Source organism: Phoxinus phoxinus, assembly GCF_949152265.1.
Source record: "Phoxinus phoxinus genome assembly, chromosome: 8".
Classification (NCBI taxonomy): Eukaryota; Metazoa; Chordata; class Actinopteri; order Cypriniformes; family Leuciscidae; genus Phoxinus; species Phoxinus phoxinus.
Window position 1 is genome coordinate 26,298,470 of NC_136883.1, and position 12,794 is coordinate 26,311,263.

A 12,794-nucleotide genomic window follows, 5' to 3' on the forward strand; every position below is an offset into this window, starting at 1 on the left:
ACGGGCACTGTTTGAATCTATTGCAAAAATGATGGTTTCTCGAACACTCCCCATTTGCCAACGGTCAAACAAAATGGCAGTCAAAATGGTATAGTGGGAACTAACCTCCAGTTGGCCAGAGGCTGCGAACTGGTCATGGAGTCGGGGATGACCGTGGCGTGTTGCACTGAAGTGTGTGTGAGCTGCTGCCACGCTGGCGGAAGGAGAATCTGTTGAGTACCAGATGGCCAGGCCTGCTGCAAGGTCAGGATGGAAGGAAAACAGAGGGTTAGCACCAAAAAAGTGTGGAACATCTCCAGCAGAAGGTCAAAACATCTACAGATAGTAGAGCTCATGTGATCCAATTTAGTTGGATTGCAGTCGAGTGGGATATGAACGCCTACTAGCAACCAACAGCACACGGACTCCGTGACCTCAAGCTGTTTAATTGCAGTCAGTGTAAAGACCCCGTAACCCGGCACATCAAATCGCAGGGTTGCACCTCAGCTAAACAGGCCAGGGGACTGCACCCACATATTTCAAGAGAGGAGAAAAAGGATATGGCTATTTAGAGAAATGACCGCTAGTAAGTGATAAACTGTGCCAAACAACCACCAAAGGGGTCATTTAGTTATTTAAGACACAGCAGCATCAGCGTTTGGGCCTAGAGACATCACACACTGCAGAAAATGGTTTTCATACTTTTTATTTCCAGTACAAATATTTAAACATTATTAAATCAAGATTCCTTTACTGGAGATGCACAATTATTTAAGATATTAAATTTAGTTTTCTGAAAAATTGATCAAATTGAGTTTATGCTTAAAACCAGAAAACTATCTGCCAATAGGGTCAGAAAAATAAAGTTAAATCACAGAGGAATATTTTTCGGACCTCATATTTTTTTTTCTTTCAAAATGAACTCACTTAATTTTGATCAATTGTTCAGAAAACAAGTAATTTGGCTTCTCACGTAAATGTATGGTGATTTAATTTGTTTTAGATATTTGTACGGGAAAACAACACAAACATACTGAGTAAGAAAATAACTAAATATGTACAGAAGAGATAACAAATTTTAGAATGCACCCATCTTCTTCAGTAATTATTCTCTCAGTCTGAAAATGAAGCAGCGAGCAGGATGGCTGTGAAGCAGCAAATTATGGACAACATAAAAGATCTCCCTGTGGAATAACAAAAAAGCTTGAGCCACTTTCGTTGGAACTTCATTCATTTCTGTCCCTCGATACCTTGGCACCGTATCTACATAGATGAGGGCCTGAGATGGGGCCCTGCATACTGCGTACGGCCTTGGCTCATGTCTATAAAAAAAGATAAGACCCAGCCTTAATAAAGAGATGTGGCATCTCCCAGGCAGTGTGCTGATGTGCTAGACATTTTCCAAATCAGCTCTGACTTTAATTAAATTCAGGGGCCCCCATTCAGAGGCTTTGTGAGGAGCTGTTTTGTATGGCGGGTGAGGAGAGCGAGGAGTGCCAGGCATAATTTGCCCAGAGACGTGAGCTTGAGTGCCTGCAACTCTAATAGTTTAATGCAGCTTTATTGATTAGCAGTTTAATGCACAACTAATGAATTGTTTCTTTAATACTCTTTGCACATCTATTTACCGGCCCATCTGTATGGGCCACAGCACTTGCACAAAAAGGAGGAGTGATGGGGGGAAAAAGTGGGGAAAAAAATGCTTTTGCGATTTTTGAAAGGCATTCAATCAATGTGAGAGGTGTGAATCTGGGCCTTTTTCAGGAATTCTGGCAATTTAAGGTGTGAATGGGATTAATTGGTATTATTTGAGCAAGCAAAGTTACTCTCAAACTATAATCAGCTTATCATTGTCATTTGTTTTATTTTTGAAGTGCTTTATTAATAAATACTGAGAGAAACAGTTAGTTTTTTTCAGAAACGTTTTTTTTTTTTTTTTTTACATTTAGCACCCTATTTAATTTAGCATTAACTTTGCCTAAAAGTGCATACTTTGAGTATGTGGCAACACCGCAACATACTTTGTCTGCCCATGACACAAATAATTTCATCAGAACTATGTCCCCAAAGCCCTTTGCCTACATTCCTGACACTTTGCATCCTCCTTTCTCACTCTGGGTCGGGTTGTGTAATTGTTCCGTCTGGCCTGGAACGCTAACCCAGATAAGAGTTTTCCATGCAAGGCCATCTCTGCGACTACCCCCCTAACAGCTTTTCCGCCCTCACGGGGTGAAAGCCTTTTGTCACCCCCAGGGCTCTGAAAGCACCGCCGCTCTCTCGCCAATTGTTTTCGCATTTTCTGCATTCCTGTTCTAGATAAAAGCTGAGGCCTTCTAGAATCCCACTCCACTGGCAACAGGAGCGATGTGGTCTGGCTGATTGGGTTGAAGAGGAGAAGAATGGGCGGTTGAGGCCCTGGAGAAATGATAAACAAGTATCCCCAAACTTTACTCTGAACAAACTGCCTTTCCCAATGCAGTGCCACAATAATCACCCGTGGACTTTATGCACAGGCTTTCCTGAAAGTGAGGAACAATAAAGACACTGTAAAGTACTTAAGAAATAGAGTGTAGTCACGAAAAAGGCTAATTTGTTTCAGTTTAATTTGTTTATCAGTTATTCAGTCTACTTTTATAAACGGATCAACAGATTCACTGAAAAGATCTAATTCAAAACAATGATTCATTCACAAATTGTGTATTTCATGAACATGCCAAGGACAGCTAGAATGCATATCAAGAGTTTCAGTAAATATCGACTTAAATTCTGGTCTGTTCCTCACACAACGCTTCAGAAGACTTGGAAAATAACACATATGGACTACTTTTCTGATACTTTTATGCCATTTATTTTGTCATGTTGGAGCTTCACAGCTACTCTCCTCCTTCACATTCATTCAATGTAAAAGTGTGGCCAGAATATTGCTCAAAAATTCACCTTTTATGTTCCACTGAAGAAAGTAAGTCACACAATGACACAATGAGTGTGAGTAAATAATTGTAATTTTTGGCTGAACTATTCTTTTAAGCAGAAGAGTAGAGTCTTAAAACAGCAGTCAGAGCTCTAGGAAATGTTGAGGATAAATGACAAATTAGCTAAACGGCTCTGAACCTCCCCACCCTGTCTCAAATTTGAAAAGCCGTCTGGGCCCTTCCTTGCGGCTCCAGAGGGTAGACAAATCCCTCAGCACTCACAGACCTCATTTAAAGCCAACCTCAGCCTTGCTCATCAAAGCTTGACTTCCTCTAACTCCAGGAAAGGAGCAGAGTTCCCTGGACCTTAGTGGAAGCAGGAAAGCAAACCATCAGTGGGGTAAAATCTCTGGCAGGGTAAAGGCAGGTCACTCCCGTTGATACAGACGAGCATTATGAGAGAAATCCAACCTGGCTTCAATTAATCTATTTGCCATGAAATGAGAGTGTCTTCTTAATTTTGTTAAAGGGAAAGTGAATTATACTTTTATCATTAAAAAAAAAAGTAGGTCATGCTAATTGCTCAATGGTTGGAGCCAAACTCGGATATAATTGAGAATTTGGGAAAGGCAGAGGGGTGTAATTAGTTTAGGAAATGTGGCTTTGTATTGCTATGGCAATGGGGGCAATGTCTGGCTATACCTGTGTCAGAAGGCCTGGCTGGATCTGTAGAGGTTGGGCCTGTGTTACTATGGGAACTGCATTCTCCATCCGCACTGAGTAGCCAGTGTGTTTAGAGGGTGATGCTTGCAAACCTGGGAAGAAATAACAAGGTAAACATAATTAGATGGCCAAATTTATGAAACAGCTCATTCTGTTTCATGAATTTTTCAGAAGCAATTACTCTTATCTTCAGTGTCACATGATCCTTCAGAAATGAGGCAGTGTATTTTCTATCCGTATGATAATCTGACTGAAATTTCCATTTTTTTTCATTGTTGAATCTGGAAGCAAGTGTCAATGTATAACAACTTAAATTTTAGTCTGTTCATCACATAAATCTATTGTATGGCTTAAGAGGCCTTGGCATGTAGCGTACCAGTCGTGTGGACCACTTTTATGATACTTTAATGTTGTTGTTTTTTGTCCTATTTGTCTGATTCTATAAACTGCTGTTATATAAAAAGAGTTGGGTAAAGACTTTTTAAAAACAGAAAAAATAACATTAGACAAGTTCGGAGAGACACTAGGGTAAGTATAAAATGCAGAATTGTAATTTATGTGTGAACTAGTACTTTAGCACTTGGCCGACTAAGTTTCCTCAGTGTGTTCCGCACCGTCGGCTGAAATTGGTCCTCGTCGGCTTTGTCTCGGACGATTTGACATGTTGAATTGCCGGTGAAATCGTCGGTGAAAGAGGGAACTCTGATTGGCTGTTCAGCTTACTGAACGAGTCAGTGCACGATAATAATAGCAAAACAGCGAGCAAAGAAGTAAAAACGATACAGATAGAAGGCTGTTCTAATGTTACGTTATCTTACCTGAATTTCCTTGGTGAATATTTCAATATCAACATGAGCAGAGTGAAATAAAGAAAGTGTGTAGCAGGATTGATATTCAAAACGGTTTCACGCATTGCTTTGTTTACGGTTTGTGTATCTGCAGCACTGCAGCGTCGGTTTCCCTTTTTGCATGACGAATATAGACGAATATATCTGCAGAAATAGACAGTTGTCACATTTACACACAGGCGCAGAATGCGCATTCTAGCTGACAGTCGGCTGTAGTTCTCTCGGTGTGTTCAAGTGCAGCTTTTTACCCCGACGCGAGGCGACAACACAGTCGGCTTTCATCAGCGCTAGTTCGCCGGCGTCGGCTTGGTGTGTTCCAGGCTTAACAGCCAAAGATATATGGGTTTAGTATAAATGAAAACAGCGCTCACCTTGGAAGCCAGGTGGGCAGACGATGAGGGCCTGCTGGAAGGGATCGGGTCGGGCGGCGCAGAGTTGTGGCGCACCGGGCTGGAGGGGCATGGTCCTGGGAGCCACGGCAGCCATGGGGGCCGCAGAAGGCTGGTAGAGTGCAGATTGGTAATTTAGTATGGAGACATCAGGATTGGTAAGGGAAAGGGTGGCACTGGTGGAAGAGGGAGCCAGGTTGGTGGCCTAAAGGAACCGATGGGATAAAACAAACAAACAAAGACAAACAAACAAAAGCATGAGGAAGTGGGTGTGGGGATTGGGTGGAACAACGATGAGAGGGATGGGGGGCAAAATTTCAAAGAATAGCAAATGATACAATATTTCTCAATATGCAGGATGGATGTTCAAAAAAACTAGCTGATGAAAACTGCAGGCACGGGAAGCATGCTTGATGTCAAGTAATTTCTCAAAGCGAATACAACAAATTCAACAAATTAGATGCTATTGGGTGCAGACGGCATTAAGGTTCAGGCATGTTCTATAAAATGACTTATTGAGCGTGAGGGAAGAGGAAAGAGGAGGTGAGAGAGCTTCAATCAATGCTCTTGTGTTACAGTCTCCATCAACCCTTCAACTCATTGAATTTGCTCAGTCTCATTAGCAGCAGATAATGATCCCTCTTTGTGCTAAAGCTATGATTAAATATACACACAGATCTAACTGGTGAGGGGAGAAAAAATTCTGTTCTTCAAAGCCTCTGCTCTAGATTTCCCCTCCAGTGCTTTTTAATCCGGCCTGACTGCGGCACATTCATCTGTTTATTCATCTATCAATGTGGAATTTGCGCGTCTAGAAGGTTTGATGAACGAGGGAACTCCCACTCCTCCATCTAGAACGGTGAACTGAATGTGCTTCTCAAAAGAATTGTACAGGTCCTTCCATCATAGACACCCTCTCTCTATAATGAAAGCACAAGCCAAAAATATAGCCAGAAGTAAAAATATGAGTGCGGTAACATCGCCAGAAAGAGGAAAGGGCTGCTAAAAACAAAAAAGAAGGTCAGAGCCATGGCTTAGCAGTAAGTGCACATGCTTCAGCATACATATTTTTAGCCACGAAACCTATTTGGGAAATCTAGGGTTGAGTCTATACTGCTCAAGTTCTCATGTCCAAAATAAACAAACATTAAAAAAAAAAAAAAACATGGTCTGAGCTATGGCTTAGCGATCAGAACATTTTGAGCTTTGGCTAAGCTTAAACACACAATTTTGTGCCATCATGTGCCTGTTTAGAACTTCTCAAATAAAAAAAATAATAAAAAAAAATGGTCTGAGCTATGGCTTAGCGGTTGGCACACATACAATATGTTGAGCCATGGTGCTAATATGAGAAATGTGGGTTTGAGTCTGGCCTAATCAAGTTCCTAATCATGTGCCTTTTCAGAACTTAAAATAAAATAAAATTATTAAAATAAAAATAAGGGTCTGAGCTATGGCTTAGTGGTCTGCGCACATGCTCCAGCATTCATATTTTGAGGCTTGGAGCTCATATGGGAAATGTGGGTTTGAGTCTAGCCTACTCAGGATCTCATGTGCCTGTTCAGACCATCTAAACCTAAGCCAGACCTTCCAGACCTAAGCTATGGCTAAGTGGAATGCAGGCAAGCTCAAACATAAAAATGTTGAGCTATGGTGGTAATATGAAAAATGTGGGTTTGAGCCTCTTTATTTTCACGTCGTTCTGTTCTATCTCAGTAAATAAAAAGGCACAAAAATTCCACACAAAAAAAGTCATGACTCGAGGTCAAGTCTGAATAGAGCATGTTTAGATGGTAACCCTCTTCAAAAAAGTCTTGCCGCATTTGCAAACTATTTGTTTGGAGTGTCTCGTCAACCAACCCTATCTGTAACCTTGGTAGAAGGAGGTAGAAGAGGTTTATCATCTAGACATGACCATCCAAGTGCATTTCCATGTAAAATGCCTGTCATTTCTTCCAAGAAAGGGGCGGAATTTAACAAAATAATAGACAAAAAAGATGTGCTTAAACTCTGGTGCACCATCAAAATCAGTTCGTTTAATGGAAGCTAGTGTTATTTACTTTCATCTGTTACTAAAGCAATACCGTTTCATCTCATGCCACTGCTAGTAATTATAGACTTTTCATTAAGGTTTGTATGGGGAGAATTCAGTACAGGGCTTTTCATTTTTCATTTTCCCCGTTTAGCAAGGCCGACGAGCACCAGGGGAGAGAGTTAATCAATACGCCGCCATGGCATTCATCACACAAAATAAACACTTCACCCTCACAGCTGGCTAATGCTACACAAGCTTTCCCTTCGAACACACTGAATGCCCTACACAATGTTCTTCTTATGACGTTACAGAGAGGCCGGAATGCTGTAACCTTACAGCCGCATGACTTTTTGACTTCAGACATGTTTATTCGAAGGGGAAAGTCACGTTTTGAGCCGATCAAAGAACTCAAAATGAAGGCATTATGGGATTCATGCCTGGCCCTCTGTCAGCAGTTTAGACAAACGCTCCCTGGTGAAGCTAAACTGCACTGAGGCAAAACAGGAGGAAACAAAAGGAGAGAAGGAAACAAAGTGGTGCAATCTTTAAGGCTGCAAAGTGGTAAAATGCAAGCCAAGCAGGAAGTAGAGGCTGTCATGTTGTTAATCAGCACATTGTGACAGAGGGCTGCAAGGCTGGAAACACACGCATGCACACGCGCGTGCGCACACACACAGCCCAAATGGCCCATGATATGACTGGTGTTCTGTCCGCTGAAGGAAGTCATCCAATACTTTTAGTGGTCAATGGGCCAATGCTACACTAATTTCTTTGGATTGTCCCACTGAGTCAGTGTGTCTAATGCAATTAATTATCTGCAGCTTTAAGGTAAACTAAACTGAACTAGGGATCGGCAAGGGTTTAGGTAGCAACTGAATTCAAATATTTGAAGATTTTTGTCACATAGGCCTATACAGTAGCTTGTTGTTGTGTTTGTTCTGACATGGCTGTAGTTGTGAGGTTGAAACATAAGTTAGTAAAAAAAATTATGATGTGCTCAAAAAAGAAAATGGTCCATACACCACAAAAATCTTGTCTCCATATCCATTAAAACATCTAACTACATAATATTGCTTGTTTGAAGCACAACATTTAACACAGTATACATATATATTATTTTTTTTTTTTTTTTTATTATTTCATATATTATTATTATTATAATTACAAATAATTACAGAAATATACAATGTAATAATTTTAATATTTATGAACTCTAGTGCTTCTCAAGTGCATTTGTCTTGTTTAAGGATGGTTAAGGATAATAATGCTTTAATGCAATTATGATACAATAATTTAACTATATTTATTATATTTCATTATAAGTGAATATATTTTGATGATTTATTGTGGTGTATTAACTAATTTTCTTTTTGATCACATTTGTTAATTTGAGCTTAAAGGGTTTTTTTTTTTTTTTTTTTTTTTTTACCCTGCTAGGTCAGAAACTTGCACCAAAAACGACAAACTTGATTTATGGTTTACATTTACATTTATGCATTTGGCAGACGCTTTAATTCAAAGCGACTTACATTGCATTTTCAAGGTACACATTTACATTCTTATCAGTTCTTGCTTTCCCTGGGAATAGAACCCATGACCTTGCCGTTGCAAGCGGCAACGCTCTACTGTTTGAGCTACAGGAAAGTTTACCTATTATAACTTTATTTTACTCCCATCTAGCGGTGAAATTGTATATGACTACCAAATGAATATTACTTTCTAGCCCCTCCCATTCCAAGGGCGTTTTAACTCCTATGGTGGCCGTATTATTTCAAATCTGCTGGCAGTCGCGAGTAATCTCCCACTCGCATTTGTCCCGGTGCAACTGAGTGTAAAAACCCGAAAGGCGAAGCTTGAATTTCCAGGTATGTCCCTCTTTGGCTAATGTATTTTCAAGATGGAGGCGCAACATGGCTTCCGCCATTCGAGCAGCTCCCCCGTATGTATTATAAATGACAGATTTACGCTTACGAGAATACTTGATTAGTTGTTAGAAGTAATTATACATTAATGAGCACATATCATTTAGAAAGAACAAAGTGGTTTTTGCTAAAAATCAACTTATAAAAAAATGACACAGTGTAGCTTTAAGAACAATATACGGTAATGGGAAGTCACTAGTTAGATGTGATAATGTAAATGTGTGTGGATACTGACCTGGCTATGCACAGTGTTAAGCTGGTTGTTGAAGGTCATGGTGAGATTGGTGGAGGTGCTGGGAGCTACATGTGTTATAAAGGGCGTCTTGCTCTGATTGACTGTGTCGTACATGTTCACCCGACGCTTGCAAATCTCCATGTTCTGGAAGCAGGATTTGACGCTGCAGAAACGAAAAGGACATAGTCAGCGATCTAAACACAATAACACATTTGATAAAACTACATAACCTTTACAACCCCCCACCCCCCAAAAGTTTCCTGTTGGTGTAGTTGAACTGACTGTGTGCTGTGTGGGAAGTCCAGCAAGTGTGTCATCGTGACAAAGGGGTGGTTGAGTGTCTCTATGGGCGTTATTCTCTTGTCTGCGTCGATGGTCAGCATCTTGGTCAGCAGGTCAATAAACTCCCTCCTGTCTGCCTTCTCCGCCAACATGTCGCTGCCTTCCAAGTCTGTGGTCATATTCACCTGCACACAGCGAAAGAGAAAAAAATGAGGGTTAGAAATGAGATACACATTGACTGGCATACAGAGCCTTCTTTTCCTGATGTAACACATCAAAATGGAATCTGTGCCCACTGAATTCCTCAGAAAAAAGAATTCCAACAAAAATCCATTGAATTTAACATTCAATAACAATCACAATGTTCTGCCTCTTGCTTGTTCATTTAAGAAATAGTTTGGCTAATTTAATCATGCTTTCAGTTAGCAATAAAAGTGTGGTGTAATTCGACACATTTTATCATTTCCCCACAAAAATCAGCACAGAAAATGCAGGATTTTTTTTTATTTTTTTTTATGCTGTAGTGCTTTAATGCAAAATTACAAAAGTTGCTTATCTAGGTAATATTTGTAATTGCACCGGACAGTGCTAATCCGCGAATAAAGGAAGTAGAGAAAATTAGCAACCACATTTGCGGAATAAATCAGACCTAGCGCGTTGAACGCAAGCCTGGGTGTCCTCAAATGATGAAATCTTTCAGCTGTATCTTCTGATCCAGCTTACATCGTACAGCTTTTGTAAATAATGCATGCAAGTATTTGAGTGTAAATAATTCCCACATCCCGCAGTGCTTGACGTGTACGACTCTATTATTATACACAGGTCTGTCAGTCAAAAAAAGTGTGAGCGTTTCTCAGAGGGCAGCAATAACCTTTCTGATATTCCCCAATGTTTGCCCTCACAATTTTACAGCTATTTACAGATCCTCTTAGAAATGCTTCAGGCCATATACTGAAGATCTAAAAAATTTAACAAATTCTGAAAAAATTATATGATATTATATATGTAATTCAATATGATAGTATTAAAATGATAAATGATAATATAATAAAATATAAAACAATTTAATCTATACATACAAGGCATATACAAAGAAAAACATACAAACAAAGAGGACATTTTAAAGACTGAAAGTTGAAATCTGTAAATCAACCCATGGGACATAAAAGTGCCTGTATTTGAAGAAACACATTTTTATTGTCTGATAGTGGTGTTTTGCCAGAGGTGAAAAGCAATGCAGCAGAGCTTTTTATTTTAGGACTCCCTGTCAGAGATGGCTAACGCATTTTTCATACCGCCATGCTGTTTATCCGTGGTCTAACCACCCCGAGCTATCAGATAAACCGCCAGTCACCAGTGCAAATCAGAGTCCTCTTTTATGCATGCTATTTTAGTCCTGCTCTGTCTCTCTCTCTCTGTGTTTCCATCACCCTGCTACATGATAAAGAAATAATCTTTGACACGAGAGGAAAAAAATAATCATTCAGGACGCAGAATATGAACCGCAAGCGAGGGGAGCGCCTGCAGAGCAGCCGTACACAAATCTTGCAGAAACAGTTACGCACGCACATTTAGTGAACTGTCTCTTGAAGATGATGAAACCGAGAATAATCATTCTTCTCCTTGCTCTCCGTTTCACATCTGACTGTCATATTTAAATCGGTTGAAATCACAAGTGCCGTATTCACTGAGTGCAACAATTTAAAGACAGGTGCATATCATAGAGACAGCAGTGCAGATGTTCCTCATTCAAACTGGCAGAGCTGCAACAGCGGAAACTGAGCGCACACACACGCACACGCACACACACACACACACACACACACACACACACACACACACACACACACACACACACACACAGTTTGGTTGTTCTAAAATCATATTCTAGGTTATAAAGATGTATTTAACCTCTAAAATGTAAACTGTCGCGTTAAGGTGGCTTATTTAAATAAATAAAGACCTTATTAAAAAATATTCTTGTTTGTTTGCATTTTGTATCATATATTTGTATAATTATTATTATTATTATATAATAAATACTATATAATAATATTTATTCATAAATAATATATTATGACTAATTTGTTAATTTGATTTCAAATAGTGTTTTATTTTATTGTGATTTCTATGAAATAGCAATAAAACAATAATAATCAATATTCATTTGTTTATTTGATTTTGTTTTATTTTATTATGATTTATTATTAAATAAATACATTTATTTAATAAATAAATAAAATTGAATACATTATCTTTCTTAATAATAATTCATTTTATTATTATAATCTGCATTATTACTATTATTATTATTATTAATTTGTTTGTTTATTATCGTACAGTGTTCACATCTTTTTTGTTGTATTACCATTATTAGAGTTAGTTTGAGTAGCTCTAATACCTTTATTGAAAATATACATTTCCCATCCTTTTATGTTAATGAGGTTTTACAACAGCACAGTGGTATGAAAATGTAAAGAACGTTTCTTGAAATTGTGTTGACTGTACGGCAGTGCACTACAGAGCAAGTCCGTACTTAGATCATAGCACCAGAGGACCTGACCTGAAAATGCGGCTCTGATGTAATTCTTGTAAAACAAGGTTTTTGTACAGGACATGAGCATGGATACATTACAGATTAAGCGTATCCAAGCATAAGCATATTTCCATGAATTCATCTGAATTTGCAGTAAATTAGATCAGCCATTTTTATCTGATGAAGCGAGATGGAGTCAGTTCTTATGGGAAAATCCAAATTGAGGTTTGCGTCATTGTTGGCCTGGACCGTTCAGACATCTGACGACAGGCCGGTGGATGAGGCGTGCTGATTTCAATAACTTGCAGAAAGCAAAAGGTCATAAGTCATGTGTCTTATCACTGAATAGCTCCCAAGGGTATAAGGTTCCCATGCACCATTGTGCTTTTGAGTCATGTCCTCAGTTACATAACATCAACGTTTTCTGCGTAACAGAGGTGTGAGTATTACTGGAAACTCTCCACACGGAGTCTGAGACGTTTTTGAAGGTGAGGGAGGTTATTATTAGCCATGAGCCAGATTTCTGCTTCTGTTTTATGGTGTGAACAAAAGTACTCAGAAACTCCTACCTGTGCCATATCGTCTAGGCAGTTGAAGATGTACTTGCGAGCCTCTTTAGATTTGATCCCCGTCTCTGCCTCATGGTCCTCAGGTGTCTGGAAGTACAAAAAGAAATGGCCTCCACTTAAAAAAATCATCAAACACTGGAGAAGCACTTTCATTATCAGAAATAACCCCATTACTCTATCCAAAATTATTTTTTTACTCACCCTCTTGTCGTTCCAAACCTTTTATGACTGTCTTTCTATTTTGGAACGCAAAAGAAGATATTGAATAATTTTGTCCAAACAATGGAAGTCAATTGGAACAGAAACAACATGAGGCAGCCGTGGCCTATTGGTTAGGCCAGTCGTGGTTTGGGGCAGTCATGGC

At 39.3% G+C, this 12,794-nt stretch overlaps 1 protein-coding gene across 2 annotated transcripts in view; it reads right to left on the reverse strand.

The window, feature by feature from the left end:
* hipk2 (homeodomain interacting protein kinase 2) overlaps positions 1–12,794 on the reverse strand; it is a 97,173-nt gene that overhangs the window by 13,969 nt on the left and 70,410 nt on the right. The window contains exons 5-10 of one of the 2 annotated variants that reach the window (XM_079620338.1): positions 12,431–12,517; positions 9,326–9,510; positions 9,044–9,206; positions 4,834–4,963; positions 3,594–3,706; positions 106–236 (exon numbers count right to left, since the gene is read on the reverse strand). In XM_079620338.1, coding sequence (XP_079476464.1) covers positions 106–236; positions 3,594–3,706; positions 4,834–4,963; positions 9,044–9,206; positions 9,326–9,510; positions 12,431–12,517 — 809 coding nt within the window. Of the gene's footprint in view, positions 1–105; positions 237–3,593; positions 3,707–4,833; positions 5,057–9,043; positions 9,207–9,325; positions 9,511–12,430; positions 12,518–12,794 lie in introns of both variants that reach the window. The other variant, XM_079620337.1, reaches the window with a different exon arrangement.